Source organism: Salvelinus alpinus, chromosome 20, assembly GCF_045679555.1.
Source record: "Salvelinus alpinus chromosome 20, SLU_Salpinus.1, whole genome shotgun sequence".
Lineage (NCBI taxonomy): Eukaryota > Metazoa > Chordata > Actinopteri > Salmoniformes > Salmonidae > Salvelinus > Salvelinus alpinus.
Genome location: NC_092105.1, coordinates 33,526,409 through 33,544,331, shown reverse-complemented (window position 1 = coordinate 33,544,331; position 17,923 = coordinate 33,526,409). Strand labels below are relative to the sequence as shown.

General features: G+C 40.9%; 1 protein-coding gene and 1 pseudogene across 1 annotated transcript; both read right to left on the bottom strand.

Moving 5' to 3' along the window:
- Positions 1 to 1,451: 1,451 nt before the first annotated feature.
- LOC139547108 (gamma-crystallin M3-like) lies at positions 1,452 to 7,561 on the bottom strand (annotated as a pseudogene).
- Positions 7,562 to 9,075: 1,514 nt separating this feature from the next.
- LOC139546694 (gamma-crystallin M3-like) lies at positions 9,076 to 10,110 on the bottom strand. Its single transcript, XM_071355386.1, has 3 exons — positions 10,003 to 10,110; positions 9,538 to 9,780; positions 9,076 to 9,384 (listed from the first exon to the last, which is right to left on the bottom strand). The coding sequence occupies exons 1-3, from the start codon at positions 10,030 to 10,032 to the stop codon at positions 9,085 to 9,087; spliced, it is 573 nt and encodes a 190-aa protein (XP_071211487.1). The 5' UTR covers positions 10,033 to 10,110; the 3' UTR covers positions 9,076 to 9,084.
- Positions 10,111 to 17,923: the final 7,813 nt, after the last annotated feature.

Genomic DNA, 17,923 nt, shown 5'->3' with positions numbered 1-17,923 from the left:
TCAATGCCATACAACACTCCTTCTGTGGCCTCCAACTGCTCTTAAAAGCTAGTAAAACCAAATGCATGCTTTTCAACTGTTCGCTGCCTGCACCCGCCCGCCCGACTAGCATCACCACCCTGGACGGTTCCGACCTAGAATATGTGGACATCTATAAATACATAGGTGTCTGGCTAGACTGTAAACTCTCCTTCCAGACTCATATTAAACATCTCCAACCCAAAATCAAATCAAGAATCGGCTTTCTATTTCGCAACAAAGCCTCCTTCACTCACGCCGCCAAACTTACCCTAGTAAAACTGACTATCCTATCGATCCTCGACTTCGGCGATGTCATCTACAAAAAAGCTTCCAATACTCTACTCAGCAAACTAGATGCAGTTTATCATAGTGCCATCCGTTTTGTTACTAAAACATCTTATACCACCCACCACTGCGACCTGTATGCTCTAGTCGGCTGGCCCTCGCTACATATTCGTCGCCAGACCCACTGGCTCCATGTCATCTATAGGTCCATGTTAGGTAAAGCTCCGCCTTATCTCAGTTCACTGGTCACGATAACAACACCCACCCGTAGCACGCACTCCAGCAGGTATATCTCACTGATCATCCCAAAAGCCAACACCTCATTTGGCCGCCTTTCCTTCCAGTTCTCGGCTGCCTGTGACTGGAACGAATTGCAAAAATCACTGAAGATGGAGACTTATATCTCCCTCACTAACTTCAAGCGTCAACTTGCAGCTGGTAGGGATCTGCTCTGACTCCAGCACACCTGTCTCCAACCACACAATCACACACAGAGAGAGAGGGAGAGGAAGAGAGTGTACAGGGGGAGTAACTGCAGGTCAAGAAGACACGGGATGAAAACCAGAGGGCGTAGCAGGAGCAGATATGACACAAGGAGGTTACGACTGTTCAAAATGGTGATATGATACAAGGAGGTTACGACTGTTCAAAATGGTGATATGATACAAGGTTATGTTAATAAGTTGACTGTTTATAGATGTGATAGGTTAGATGGTTACTCTTTAAAGAACCACATGACATGGTACTTGTCATCTCCCGTCTGGATACCTGCTACTTGCTGTTGGCTGGGCTCTCCGATTGTGCAATCAAGTAAATGAGTTGTGAAAATGTAAGATTTGTAAACAAATGCAAATTAATTTGTGCTAGCCTTCATTTCACCATATAAATATTGTTTTAGATGACTCTTATCTTACTTTGTAAATACTTTATTGTGCATTGCAAAATAACATTGCAGGATCGAGTAATCTATTCTAAATTAAAGATCTGAGATATTATTGGATATCACTTTCCATCCAGTATGCATCTATTGTACACAATCATATCTATACAGAACCATTTAAATGTTAAATGTAGGGAGTGAAATAGTGAAATGCTTAAAGCTGTATTGCCCTGAGTAAAAGAAAGAGAAAAACAGACGAGTATTGTTAACATTTTAAAATGAATTTAATCAACAATTTTCGTTCAACGTTTGAGGAAATTACATAGACATGCTGTCCATGATACGCCTCATGCTCATGAAGCTCATGCTTCCCATTCCCATGCCCATAACTCTGAAGCTCCTGTGCTCTCCAGGCCTCATGTACATCTGCCTGCCTCTATAGTGGGGCTGCTCGTACATCAGCCAGTGGCCGTCCATCACGTTGCAGGACTGGCAGTCGAACATGCGGTAACGCTCCTGGATGGAGTCACAGTATTCCATCATCTCGTGCATCTGACCTCCAAAGTTCTCCCTCTCGTAGATCCTCATCCTGAAGTTTCCTCTGTGCTGTTAGCGGAAAATAACAGGTTTTATTGATCAGAGAAATTATATATAAATCCTTTGTAATATGAGTTTTATTTTCAATGACAAGATACGTCTATTTTAATATGACATACAGTTGAAGTCGGAAGTTTACATACACTTAGGTTGGAGTCAATTAAACTTGTTTTTCAAACACTCCACAAATTTCTTGATAACAAACTATAGTTTTGGCAAGTCGGTTAGGACATCTAGTTTGTGCATGACACAAGTCATTTTGTTTACAGACAGATTATTTCACTTATAATTCACTGTATCACAATTCCAGTGGGTCAGAAGTTTACATACACTAAGTTGACTGTGTGTCACGATCGTGTGGAGGAGAGACGGACCAAAACGCAGCATGTGGAAAATAAGCCATCTTCCTTTTATTATAGAAGAAGGCAAAACGAAACAAAACACTTACAAACTAACAAAAACAATAAACGACCGTGAAGCTAATAAACGTAGTGCACACACACAGGCTACAAACGTTCAGACATAGACAATTCCCCACAACAAACTAAAGCCCATGGCTACCTTAAATATGGCTCCCAATCAGAGACAACAGAAACCAGCTGTCTCTAATTGGGAACCCATTCAGGCAACCATAGACTTTCCTAGACAACTACTCACAACATAGACACAGCTAGACAACTATACTAAACATAAACCCAACTACTCTAAATAAACCCCCTAAACCTTACAATCACCCTGGACACTACAAACCCACATAAATTACCCATGTCACACCCTGACCTAACTAAAATAATAAAGAAAACAAAGAATACTAAGGCCAGGGCGTGACACTGTGCCTTTAAACAGATTGGAAAATTCCAGAAAATTATGTCATGGCTTTAGAAGCTTCTGATAGGCTAATTGACATAATTTGAGTCAATTGAAGGTGTAACTATGGATGTATTACAAGGCCTACCTTCAAACTCATTGCCTCTTTGCTTGACATCATGGGAAAATCAAAAGAAATCAGCCAAGACCTCAGAAAAAAATTGTAGACCTCCACAAGTCTGGTTCATCATTGGGAGCAATTTCCAAACACCTGAAGGTACCACGTTCATCTGTACAAACAATAGTACGCAAGTATAAACACCATGGGACCACGCAGCCGTCAAATTGCTCAGGAAGGAGATTAACGTACTTTGGTGAGAAAAGTGCAAATCAATCCCAGAACAACAGCAAAGGACCTTGTGAAGATGCTGAAGGAAACAGGTACAAAAGTATCTATATCCACAGTAAAACGAGTCGTCGACATAACCTATATCGACATAACCTGAAAGGCTGCTCAGCAAGGAAGAGGTCACTGCTCCACAACCGCTATAAAAATGCAAGATTTCGGTTTGCAACTGCACATGGGGACAAAGATCGTACTTTTTGGAGAAATGTCCTCTTGTCTGAGGAAACAAAAATAGAACTGTTTGGCCATAATGACCATCGTTAAGTTTGGAGGAAAAAGGGGCAGGCTTGCAAGCCGATGAACACCATCCCAACCGTGAAGCACAGGGGTGGCAGCATCATGTTGTGGGGGTGCATTGCTGCAGGAGGGACTGGTGAACTTCACAAAATAGATGGCTTCATGTGAAAGGAAAATTATGTGGATATATTGAAGCAACATCTCAAGACATCAGTCAGGAAGTTAAAGCTTGGTCGCAAATGGGTCTTCCAAATGGACATTGACCCCAAGCATACTTCCAAAGTTGTGGCAAAATGGCTTAAGGATAACAAAGTCAAGGTATTGGAGTGGCCATCACAAAGCCCTGACCTCAATCCCATAGAAAATGTGTGGGCAGAGCTGAAAAAGCATGTGCGAGCAAGGAGGCCTACAAACCTGACACAGTTACACCAGCTCTGTCAGGAGGAATGGGCCAAAATTCACCCAACTTATTGTGGGAAGCTTGTGGAAGGCTACCTGAAACGTTTTACCCAAGTTAAACAATTTAAATGCATTGCTACCAAATACTAATTGAGTGTATGTAAACTTCTGACCCACTGGGAATGTGATGAAATTAAAGCTGAAATAAACCATTCTTTCTACTATTATTCGGACGTTTCACATCCTTAAAATATTGTGGTGATCCTAACTGACCTAAGACAGGGAATTTTTACTAGGATTAAATGTCAGGAATTGTGAAAAACTGAGTTTAAATGTATTTGGCTAAGGTGTATGTAAACTTCCGACTTCAACTGTATTTTCATCCTACCATTGGGATCATGCGTCAGGACCTGACACCATCGGTAATTCCCATCATACTATGGTAGTCAGTACTCTCCCCTCATGAAGTACGAGTTTCCCATGAAGTTGGGGCCCTCGTACAACAGGAAGCAGCCGCTCTGAACTCTGCAGGATTGGCACCTGCTCATGTAGGAAGACATGTCAGGGCAGTCGGAGCTGCACTCATAAGAGCGGCCCTGGAAGTTCCTGTCTTCGTAGAAGGTGGCCTGAAAATAAAAAGCATTCATTTATGAATTAAACAATTGTTTAAACAATTGTTTGAAAAAAACTTTTGAGAGGAATTTGCTATTTATTCCCATATAATGTCCCAGACAACAACTGATCTGACATCATATTCTTTAATTACCCATGGACACTTTCAACTGATTGAGAAAGGGAAATATTGTTCCATTCCACAACCTTTGGATGTTACCATACGTTCTCTGTGGTAGCACAGGGCTTTCCAAGAGACCCTTCTGTAGAGTGGAGACAAAAGGGGGAAAGGTATTTATGGGGTCATGAACCTCACCCAACAATGCAATGTCATGACACATGGTTACCAGTGGGAATAAATAGGCCATCAGACTGTTAAACAGCCACCACTAACATTTAGTGGCCGCTGCCAACATACTGACTCAACTCCAGCCACTTTAATAATGGGAATTGATGGAAATTTATGGAAAAATGTATCACTAGCCACTTTAAACAAAGCCACTTAATATAATGTTTACATACCCTACATTACTCATCTCATATGTATATGTATATACTGTACTCTATATCATCTACTGCATCTTGCCATCTTTATGTAATACATGTATCACTAGCCACTTTAAACTATGCCACTTTATGTTTATATACCCTACATTACTCATCTCATATGTATATACTGTACTCTATACCATCTACTGCATCTTGCATATGCCATTTTGTACCATCACTCATTCATATATCTTTATGTACATATTCTTTATCCCTTTACACTTGTGTGTATAAGCTAGTAGTTGTGGAATTGTTAGGTTAGATTACTCGTTGGTTATTACTGCATTGTCGGAACTAGAAGCACAAGCATTTCGCTACACTCGCATTAACATCTGCTAACCATGTGTATGTGACATTTTTTTTGTTGATTTGATTTGATTTAAATAGGCCATGGTAGCGAAGTAATTACAATATAGCAATTGAATACTGGAATGGTAGATGTGCAGAAGATGAATGTGCAAGTAGAGATACTGGGGTTCAAAGGAGCAAGATAATAAATAAATGCAGTATGAGGATGAGGTAGTTGGATCGGCTATTTACAGATGGGCTATGTACAGGTGCAGTGATCTGTGAGCTGGTCTGACAGCTGGTGCTTAAAGCTAGTGAGGGAGATATGAGTCTTTTGCTTCAGTTACTTTTGCAGTTCATTCCAGTTATTGGCAGCAGAGAACTGGAAGGAAAGGCGGCCAAAGGAAGAATTGGCTTTGGGGGTGACCAGTGAGATATACCTGCTGGAGAGCATGCTGCTATGGTGACCAGTAGGCTGAGATAAGGCGGGGCTTTACCTAGCAGAGACTTGTAGATGACCTGGAGCCAGTGGGTTTGGCGACGAGTATGAAGCGAGGGCCAGCCAACGAGAGCGTACAGGTCACAGTGTTGGGTAGTATATGGGGCTTTGGTGACAAAACAGATGGCACTGTGATAGACTGCATCCAATTTGTTGAGTAGTGTTGGAGGCTATTTTGTAAATGACATCGCCGAAGTCGAGGATCAGTAGGATGGTCAGTTTTACGAGGGTATGTTTGGCAACATGAGTGAAGGATGCTTTGTTGCGAAATAAGAAGCCAATTCTGGATTTAATTTTGGATTGGAGATGCTTAATGTGAGTCTGGAAGGAGAGTTTACAGTCTAACCAGAAACCTAGGTATTTGTAGTTGTCCACATATTCTAAGTCAGAACCATCCAGAGTAGTGATGCTGGACTGGCGGGCAGGTAAGGGATGAGAGAATTGTTTTCATAAGTATACTTATGCTCACTCAGTGGCCACGGCCAAATGAACAGACATTGGTTGAGAACTATGAAACATGCCCTTCTCTCCTCCAGTACAAAAGCCCGTTGACGGAAGTCAAACTCAGTGCCTCTAAGCTTGACATCATTGGAAAATCAAAAGAAATCAGCCAAGACCTCTGGTTCATCCTTGGGAGCAATTTCCAAACACCTGAAGGTACCATGTTCATCTGTCCAAACAATAGTCTGCAAGTATAAACACCATGAGACCACGCAGCCATCATACCGCTCAGGAAGGAGAGGTGTTCTGTCTCCTGGAGATGAACGTAATTTGGTGCGAAAAGTGCAAATCAATCCCAAAACTACAGCAAAGGACCTTGTGAAGATCCTGGAGGAAACAGGTACAAAAGTATCTACATCCAGAGTAAAACGAGTCCTATATCGACATAACCTGAAAGTCCGATCAGCAAGGAAAAAGCCGCTGCTCCAAAACCGCCATAAAAAAAGCCAGACTACGGTTTGCAACTGCACATGGGGACAAAGATCGTACTTTTTGGAAAAATGTCATCTGGTCTGATGAAACAAAAGTTGAACTGTTTGGCCATAATGACCATCGTTATGTTTGGAGGAAAAAGGGCGAGCCTTGCAAGCCGAAGAACACCATCCCTACCGTGAAGCATGGGGGTGGCAGCATCATGTTGTGGGGTTGCTTTGCTGCAGGAGGGACTGGTGCACTTCACAAAATAGATGACTTCATGAGGGATGAAAATGATGTGGATGTATTGAAGCAACATCTCAAGACATCAGTCAGGAAGTTAAAGCTTGGTCGCAAATGGGTCTTCCAAATGGACATTGACCCCAAGCATACTTCCAAAGTTGTGGCAAAATGGCTTAAGGACAACAAAGTCAATGTATTGGAGTGGCCACTATACAGTACTGACCTCAATCCTATAGAAAATGTGTGGGCTGAACTGAAAAAGTGTGTGCGAGCAAGGAGTCCTACAAACCTGATTCAGTTACACCAGCTCTGTCAGGAGGAATGGGCCAAAATTCACCCAACTTATTGTGGGAAGCTTGTGGAAGGCTCCCCGAAACGTTTGACCCAAGTATTGGTCGATCAGGGCCCTGTCGTTCCATCCCGCTCCGGCGGCCAGGGTCCGGAAGTCCAGGGCGAACTCCTGGGCGCTCCTCGTCCCCTGCCTCAGGTGGAAGAGACGTTCACCCGCCATTCTACACTCGGGCGGGTGGTCGAAGACTGCCAGGATGCGGCGGGCAAACACCTCGAAGTGGTCCAGCGCCGCATCTCCTTCTACCCACACGGCGTTTGCCCACTCCAGGGCTTTCCCCGAGAGGCACGAGACGGGGGCGGACACCCTCTCACGTCCCAAAAGAGCCGGGTGGACGGTCCCCAGATACAGAGACGAATCCAACTGGGACCGGGTGCAGGGGAGGCGAGTAGTGGAGACCCCTGTTGTGCTGGTGGGGGCGCTGGAGGGACTCCCTGTCTCTCCCAGCGGTCCATAGTCAGGACCGCTGTCCATGACAGCTGAAGCATCACCTTTGGGCCAGGGTGTATATTAAAGTTCTCCTGTTATCACCCATCTCTGCTCTCCTGCGCCTGACTTCCCAGCAACCAGTCACTTACCCCACAACGGGGGCACCCGCTCCTGCTGACTTCTTTGATAGGTGTGGAATTCTGTAACGGGGTGAGTGACTGATTGCCGGGAAGTCAAGCGCAGGAGAGCAGAGATGTGTGATAACAGGAGAACATTAATATACACCCTGGCCCAAAGGCACAGGCGAGGCAGCACAAAGCACAACCACGGTAACATGAATGAACCAAACAAACCTAGGTTTGAAACAAACCTAGCGCAAGCCAGCCTGTAGCGTAACACCCTACACAAAGAACAATTCCACACACAGACATGGGGGAAGCAGAGGGTAATATACATTTAGTCTGATGAGGGAATGTGAACCAGGTGTGCGGGGAAACAAGACAAAACATATGGAAAATGAAAGGGTGAGCGGCGATGGCTAGAAGACCGGTGACGTCGACCGCCGAACGCTGCCCGAACAAGGAGAGAGACCGACTTCGGCGGAAGTCGTGACAGTTTTGTTGCACTGCTTTGCTTTATCTTGGCCAGGTGTAAATGAGAACTTGTTCTCAACTGGCCTACCTGGTTAAATAAATGAAATGCACATTTTTATATTTGGTAACACTTGCTTATTTTCCATCGACTCCAACGCCATTTGATACATTGAACGTATGTGGGTAAAGTAGTGTCTACATAGGGGTACAGGTTGTGAACACACACAAAAGCTCTGACAAAGGCCTTGAGGCCGATACGTAAAGCTTAATAAAGAGTAGTGATACTAGCAAGAGCAGTGTGCGGGTTTCTTCTTTTTTCTCATCTTATTCAACTGTTACCATGCACCTGCAACAAAGTTAGCTCAGATGTGCGAGTGCCTTTTGAATTGTGATTATTATAATATACAACAGTAAATAAATGAGTTGTAAAAATAATTTGCTTAACAATGTACACTTGTATTGGCATTCTTCCATGTATTTAGGTTATCATTTAGGTACACATTGTTACCTAGTACAACTTTTATACTTGTTTGCTGCATGTCTAATTACACCTTGACCGTGGTTTTATAGATATGAGATTTGTAAACAAATGCAAATTAATTGTTGCTAACCTTCCTCCCACCCTATAATTATTATTTTAGATAACTCTGTTATCTTTTTACATTTTTCTAAGTGAGTTTATTAGAAAATCATTACAATTGAGCATTGCAAAATAATATAGCAGGATCAAGTAATATTTTCTAAATTAAAGATTTTAACTATCACTGGATATTATTTTACATCAGCATACATCTATTGTGAACAAACAGATATCTACACAGGTATCTGAAATGCTAAAGATGTAGGAGAGTGAAATAATGAAATGTTTAAACATGGAGTGCTCTGAGTAAAACAATCACAAAAATAAGAAAATGTAGCAGTTTTAAAATGTTGAAAGAAATTTAATCAACAATTTCCGTTCAACCTTTGAGAAAATTACATAGTCATGTTATCCATGATACGCCTCATGCTCATGAACCTCATGCCACCGCTCATGCCTCCCATTCCCATGCCCATATCTCTGAAGTTCCTGTACTCTCCAGGCCTCATGTACATCTGCCTGCCTCTGAAGTGGGGCTGCTCATACATCAGCCAGTGGCCGTCCATCACGTTGCAGGACTGGCAGTCAGACATACGGTAACGCTCCTGGATGGAGTCACAGTCGTCCATCATCTCGTGCATCTGACCTCCGAAGTTCTCCCTCTCGTAGATCCTCATCCTGAAGTTTCCACGGTGCTGTTATTTGGGAAATGCAAATATTTGAAATAATTACTGACTACACCATACTGTTGATAAGCTCACATGGCCAATATGATTTGTGTGATTATGGACTTCACACGGCTACTTCTAGTGGGACTGTTACAGCAGCCTGAATATCATATGGCTTACCATGGGGATCATGCGGCAGGACCTGATACCATCGGTAATTCCCATCATACTCTGATAGTCTGAGTACTCTCCCCTCCTCATGAAGAACTGGTTTCCCATGTAGTTGGGGCGCTCGTACCCCATGAAGCAGCCGCTCTGAACCCTGCAGGATTGGCACCTGCTCATGTAGGAAGACATGTCAGGGCAGTCGGAGCTGCACTCATAAGAGCGGCCCTGGAAGTTCCTGTCCTCGTAGAAGGTGGCCTGAAAATAAAAGGGAATCATATCTTTGAATTAAACAATTGTAGGAAACAAACATTTTAGAGGAATTTGCAGCGCTATTTAGTCCCACTGGTAACCAGGTTATTGGGATAAGTAAAATGATCATGTTGTAGTTAGGGGTGCGTAGAGCACAAGAGCCCTTTTGTATAACAATCTCTGAAAATTAAAGTAAAAATAATTCTAAGAAATCTTGCCAGTGCTTACCCTGCCCATGTTCATGCTGGTGTTGGACATATTTGCTCACTGTGCTGCTGGTTGCTGCTCCTGAACTGACTTTCTACCTGGTTTAACCCTTTCTTTTATACCTGACCAAACCTAAAGAATCCCTAGCTCCATTGTTCAAACCCCTGCATCAGCATCATGCTCTAGAGGCCTACTGAGGCTACTGAGTTGACGTCCACATTTTCAGGGACTGGATCCCTCAGTCTTTAGAAAGGCTATTTCCAAATCGACTGTTTCTCAAACAAAGTAACAAAACCGTTTGAGAGTTTACAACAGTTAGTAACAGCCTTGAAATGGAAGGTTCTCCATACATTGTGCAATACTTTTTTGAAAAAGTTTGAAAGATGCCTTTTTTAAATGCTGGTATAATGACTCAATGTTATAGTAGAGGAAATCACACATATGGTTTTAAGAGTGAAAATCTTTTAGGTTAAACTATGTATTATTACTCATCTTTTGTTCAGTGTGCTGACTTAACGTAGACAGACATTCCTAACCAGTGAATACATAATCAATTGTGAGTAGTTACTTAACTAACCTTTGTGGTTCATAACCATGATACTAGAAAAACTGTTACAAAACTTTAAATAGCATTGTGTATTATAAAAAAATATTTCAAATAAATGAATCATCTTTACATTTTTTAATCCCTCTTAAGGAGATTGAATGGGATCTTATTAAGCACTTTTTAAAAAACGATTTTGTAATTGTTAACATATCATACATATTGCATCCGCCCCAAAATTCTAATAATGGATGATGATGTTCCCTATTTTCAGTGATACGTTTTGACTCGTGAGTGCTACTGGCTGAAATTATACCGTACCTTTCTGGCATCACTTTAAGTAACACCAAAAAAAGTATATTAGGTAACACTTAGGTAAGGGTCTGTAAAGGGTTTACACCCCCTAATGTCGATGTCCAGGCCCCCTAGAAATCTAATTAGCTCAATAAAAAATCCCAATACAAGCCTGTCAGTTTAAGCTACAGATATCTGTTTTTTTGCATTGGATGCGTCTCAAATAACCACATCCCCTACGTATGTCACTCTTCCGCATTTGTAGTGAAAGGTGACAGAGCTAGAGTGGTATTTGTCAGACCATGAGACATTCCAAAAATCAGTCTTCTCGCAAAATTGTCTGTAGCATCCGAACGGTTCGGCCTAAAAACTATTATGACCCCTCTATGGAAAGATGAGATTCCATGACCCCCACAGGTCTCATAAGACTCGTCTGAAGGTCCCCCGGTACCAGTTGAAAAAATGAATGGAATTATATATGGAGTCTGTTTAGTGCCAAAAATAAGGTGTTAAATAAAGTTTCCTTATCTTTCTTATATCTCTCAGATATAGGACAGAGACTTCAGAACAAACTTCCTATAGATTTTTGGGGGGACTATCTGTTGTTCCATGTAGTGAATCTCTTATTCAACGCGTTTGTATGGGCTAATAGCAGTAAGGCCACATTTTTTTTCATCAAATATTTTTTACATATTTTTTTTGATACTTAACATAAATCTTCAATAATGTTCCAACCTGCGAATTCCTTTGTCTGCAGAAATGCAATGGAACGCAAGCTAACTCTCTCACGTGAACGAGCCTTGTCAGCTAATGGCACTCTGCCAGAGCCCTGACTCAAAGAGCCCTCATTCCCCCTCCTTAACAGTAGAAGCATCAAACAAGGTTCTAAAGACTGTTGACATCTAGTGTAAGCCTTAGGAAGTGCAATATGACCAATATCCCACTGTATCTTCGATAGGCAAAGAGTTGAAAACCTACAAATATCAGATTTCCCACTTCCTGGTTGGATTTTTTCTCAGGTTTTTGCCTGCCATATGAGTACTGGTATACTCACAGACTTCATTCAAACAGTTTTAGAAACTTCGGAGTGTTTTCTATCAAAATCTACTAATAATATGCATATATTAGCAATTTGTCATGAGTAGCAGGCAGTTTACTCTGGGCACCTTTTTATCCGAGCTACTCAATACTGCCCCCCTGTCCCAAAGAAGTTAATTATAAATAGTAATTGCTATTAGCTAATTCATATTGTAGTTTATGTCAGCCAAGAGTTATAAAAATATGATGCTTGTGTTATGTCAATCTTTTCTCAGTTAGTGCTAGGACAAATGTAGCCTACATACTGTAGCTACTTCTGTGAATGTCTGAACATTGCCATCAAAATGAAACTGCTCACATTCTGGACTTTGTAAGGACTGTGTTTGTGCAAAATGTTTCTGAAAAAAACAGTGGCCAGCTCAAATGCTGATTGTCGAATCATACGAACCTGGCCGTTCTAAATAAGTGTTCTAAATAAGCGTTCTAATCACACCAGTTTGATCGTACGCTACAGGGACCACTGTAGAATGATCACAACTGTGTGTTGGTACGTGTGAAAAGGTTAAAATTATAAACTTTGATTAGCTAACACAACGTGACATTGGAACACAGGAGTGATGGTTTCTGATAATGGGACTCTGTACGCCTATGTAGATATTCCATAAAAAATCTGCCGTTTCCAGCTGCAATAGTCATTTACAACATTAATAATGTGTCACGCCCTGACCTTAGTATTTTATTTTTATTATTTTGGTTAGGCTAGGGTGTGACATGGGTGATTATATGTTTTTGTCCTGTCTAGGGTTTTTGTATGTTTATGGGGTTTGGGACCAGTCTAGGGGTTTTGTATGTCTATGGTTGCCTAGATTGGTTCTCAATTAGAGGCAGCTGTTTATCGTTGTCTCTGATTGGGAACCATATTTAGGCAGCCATATTCCTTGAGTATTTCGTGGGTGATTATCTATGTCTATGTTTAGTTGCTTGTGTCAGCACTATGATTATATAGCTTCACGTTCGTTTTGTTGTTTTTGTATAGTTCATTCTGTGTTCTTTCTTTATTAAAAGAAGATGCATTCAAATCACGCTGTGCTTTGGTCTCATCGCTATAACGAACGTGACATAATGTCTACACTGTATTTCTGATCAATTTGATGTCATTTTAATGGACAAAAAATTAGCTTTTCTTTCAAAAACAAGGACATTTCTAAGTGACCCCAAACTTTTGAACGGTAGTGTATGCTTTTCATATTTCTTCTGTAAAAAACATTCACATTTAGCCCTATCCATATAGGCCAAATCCCACAAGTGTAAAGGGTTTATTTACCACAACCACGATTTTCCATGTGTTTTGGAATTGAAGTATGGCGAGGGTTGATGCACCTCAGCAAATCTAGACCCTGTGACCAGATGCTTTGGCAGGGGCCCTTTGAATCATACACTCTGATCTACTTTTACGCACCATTGAAGACCTGTCGAAAATATTAAATGCATGCATATCTCATGAGACCTCATGCACCAGCCATTTCCAATGACTTAGGCAAATTAGTCTTCAATGTGTCACATATAACATTAAGTGGACACACACCCAAAGGAAGAAGGACCTTGCTGTTTGTCTGAACATCCTGTTTGGGTTTTGAGTTTATAAGGATTTAAATACCTTTGCAAATAAATGACTAAATATGAATCAGGTGTACGAGGACTATGTACATCATTTGCAAACTCCACTCCCCGGTCAGTGATGATGTTGTCCACAAGCCCAAAATTAAGAAGTTTGTTGGTGACTATTGAAGCGATCTCTGTTTACGATTTGCCCTCCAAGAGTTCAACAATCGCCCATTTGCTGAAGTGGTCAGTAATGGTTAGGGCATACTGGTTACCAGCCACAGTTCTCTTCTCAAAAAGGGCATATGAGATCAATGCCCAGGACAGACCATGCCTGTCTAACTTCGATAGGATGCATTACAGGGGCCTGCATTTTCATGTTATCGTAGAGTTGACACTGGGAACTCCTCAACCTTATGGTATGAGAAAACATAGTACATTAGATATAACAAAGGCAAACACTCTTTCATCTTTATTTATAATAACAGCAATATGCACAGTTATATCTGGCAGCTGATTTCATAGCTGAACCACTTACATATCTGTTCAATCTAACCCTGGAATGTAATGAAATTCTGAAAATCTGGAAATCAGCATTTGTCCTACCACTTTTAAAAGGGGGAGATCCAACTCTTTTAAATAATTATAGGCCAATCTCAAAGCTGTCACCCCTGGTGAAAATACTTGAAACCCTTGTGAGTGAACAGCTAAAAGAGTTTTTATTTACTAACTCTATTTGATCAATGTACCAATCGGGCTTCAGGAAGAAGCATAGCACAATTACAGCAGCCATGAAGGTTTTAAATGATATCACTGAAGCCCTTGACAAAAAACAGCACTGTGTCTCACTTTTTATTGATCTCTCTAAGGCTTTTGATACAGTTGATCATGCTATACTAAGGCAGAGATTGTCGAGTGTAGGTCTTTCAGAGCATGCAGTTGCATGCTAACTATCTGTCTGATAGAACTCAGTGCACTCAATTTGATGGGCTTATGTCTGTTAAATTGTCTGTCTTTAATGGTGTGCCCCAAGGCTCTGTACTTGGTCCGCTCTTATTCACTATTTATATAAATGATTTAGACAAAAATGTCCAAAATGCGCAACTTCATTTTTATGCTGATGATACTGTTATTTACTGTTGTGCCTCGTCTCTTACAAAAGCTTTCCAGAACTTGCAAACTGCTTTTTATACTGTTCAACATACCTTGTGTCAATTGAAGCTTATCCTCAATACTGACAAAACTAAACAAATGGTGTTTTCTAAAGCAAGAAATAGACCTCTGAACCTTTCACCTATTACTACCTGTCAGGGCAAGGAGATTGAGGTTGTAACCTCATATAAATATCTTGGAATTTTAATTGATGACGGCCTCTCTTTTAAATTGCATATTCAACAACTTACAAAAAATTTTAAGCTGAAATTGGGATTTTATTTTAGGAATAAGGCCTGTTTTTCTTTTGAAGCCAGAAGGAGGCTGGTTTCAGCTACATTTATGCCTTTACTAGACTATGGGGATATTTTATATATGAATGCTTCCGCTCAGTGTTTGAGATCAATTGACACCCTTTACCATGGCACTTTGAGATTTATTTTAAACTGCAAAACCCTTACGCACCACTGCACTTTGTATACCAGGGTTGGCTGGCCTTCTCTAGTCACTCGTAGGCTCAGTCACTGGTATACTTTTATTTATAAAGCCATTTTGGGTTTACTACCTTTTTATTTGGGCATTTTTATTGTTCAGAAATGTGGTGGGTACTCTCTTCGTTCGCTGGACTTTATCCTGCTAACTGTTCCAAATGTCCGAACTGAATTTGGTAAAAGGGCTTTTATGTACTCTGCGCCATCATCTTGGAACGCCTTACAAAATACTTTTAAACTGGAAGAACTTGTCCCGATTGGTATTTTTAAATCACTGATGAATGATTTTGAGACTGATTCCCTGACCTGTCAATGTTTTTAATTTGTTGTTTTTGATTTTTGTAACACTCTTGTGAATTCTATGGTTTTTACTAGATTACTTGTAGTTTTTCATGTTGTTTGTCTGTAATTTTTGTAATGACTTGGTGCTGCCTATCTTGGCCAGGACGCTCTTGAAAAAGAGATTTTAAATCTCAATGAGCCCTTCCTGGTTAAATAAAGGTTAAATTAAAAAAATCAAATAAAAAAGTTATAAAATGGGTTGTTTGGATCCTGGATGCTGATTGGTTGATAGCAGTGAGTTAAAGCACCCCAATCCCAGCATTCCACAGGTAATGCCTGTTAACAGTTCCATTAGATTTATCTATGTGCATCCACTGTTCCACAGCCTAGCCAGTCAATTTGCAAACTTCTTCTCCCCTGGAAAAAAAGGCATCTAGACAATATTTATTCTCCATGCTACTAGCCTAGCATTTGGCTTGGTACAGCGAAGGTTAATATAAGCCTACCCGACCTATGCAACATGTTGCAGTTTTTTTGTTTGTCATCTCCATCGTGCCATGTATATGAACATGACAAGACTGACAGCTTCTCTTAACGAGGCAAATTAATTTATCAGGATCATTATTATAATGGATATATCTAAAGAATTGGCAATAGAAACTAAGGTAAAAAAATGAAAATGCACATAGTTTGCTGTCATTTCAGCTGCTTGATGTGATTGTGTTACGCTGTAACTGTCACGGCCGCCTGAAGAAGAAGGTGACCAAAGCGCAGCGTGGTAAGTGTTCATCATTTATTAAATAAAAACTGAACACTGAAATACAAAAAAACAAGAACGACTGAAACAGTTCTGTCTGGTGCAGACACAAAAAACAGAAAACAACTACCCACAACACACAGGTGGAAAAAGGCTACCTAAGTATGGTTCTCAATCAGAGACAATGATAGACAGCTGCCTCTGATTGAGAACCACACACGGCCAAACACAAAGAAATAGAAAGCATAGAAAAATAAACATAGAATGCAAGACATAGAATGCCCACCCCAACTCACGCCCTGACCAAACCAAAATAGAGACATAAAAAGGATCTCTACGGTCAGGGCGTGACAGTAACGCTGAATTTACGTGATACACATTAAATTGGCTAGCTAGCAAAGGAGAAGCAATGTTAGCTTGTGATTAGTTGTGAATGCGAAAGATAGAAAGTTAACACTTAACTAGTAGATAGTTTCCATCAGCAGATGTTCCGAGGTATTGTTTTGAGATAGCCGTCTTGAACATATATATGCATTGTCAATTAAAAAAGTAGAGCCAAGTCTTTGCAATCGCAAAAAATCTCCACACATCAAACCCTCAGCACTTTGACGCACGAGTCCGGATTGGCAGATCTAGCAAATGCACGTGCCCACAGAACAGTTTTTCAAGGTCAAGGGAGGGTGCGAGAGAGAGGCATCTGCACGAGCTCAGCCATCCACACAAAGACAGGCGTGTGCTGTGAGAAATTTACAACGTGATGTCCAAATCAGAACACATTCAGAATGATTGGAATTATTTCACGATGGGAAGATTTTTATATGCAGTGATGATTACAGATGAAAACTGTTTGTAGATAAAAAGGTCTGCAACTTACCATGAGGTATTCTAGTTCAGGTGAGCAAAAGCTCTAGACTTACTTCACACATGAAGCAGCGCACCAGTTATTGTTTACAAAGAGGCACACACTTCCCCTTTGGTTTTGCCTTAGTCTGCTGTCCGGTCGCGATAAAGCATGGAGTTTTATGTCCATATCGCCTGCCAGTCAAGTTTCTGAACAGCATATAATATTATTGCTTTTCACGTCCCGTTAGAAGGAAACTATCGAACGGAGCACATCCGTCTTGTCCTCAAGTGACTGGACATTTGTCTATAACGGAGAGAAGTGCCGGACGATTTTCTCTGCTTCTGAGTCTAACAAGGACTCCAGCCCTCCTCCCTCATCTCATCTTGCAGCGCTTAAATAGCCCGAACAATGGAGTAGGGTCCGGTGTAAACAAGGGAACAGCTGAGTTGAAGTAGGAGCCGAAATTGAGGTCGAAGTCAAGGTCGAGTTGTAGTTCAAAATTATAATGGTGTGAGCTATCTGTACAAAAAAATACGGATAAGCACAAAAAAGTCACAAAATAGCAAAGTCAATTTGGAGCAAGTAAGACGTTGACCATTTCTGTCGGCGCCATCTTATTATTCTTCACTTCTTACATCTATAGATACAAATATATATTGGATTGTTGCCTATATGGCTGATTATGATAACATACAACAGTAAATAAATGAGTTGTGAAAATAATTTGCTTAACAATGTACACTTGTATTGGCATTCTTCCAATAAAAGTGCACATTAATACATAAGTATTTAGATCTGAGATATCACTCGATATTACCTTACATTGAGCATACAGTACATCTATTGTATGCTTTGAAATGTTAAAGATGTAGAGATTGAAATAGTGAAATGCTTTAACATGGAGTGCTCTCAGTAAGATAATCACAAAAAGAAGACAA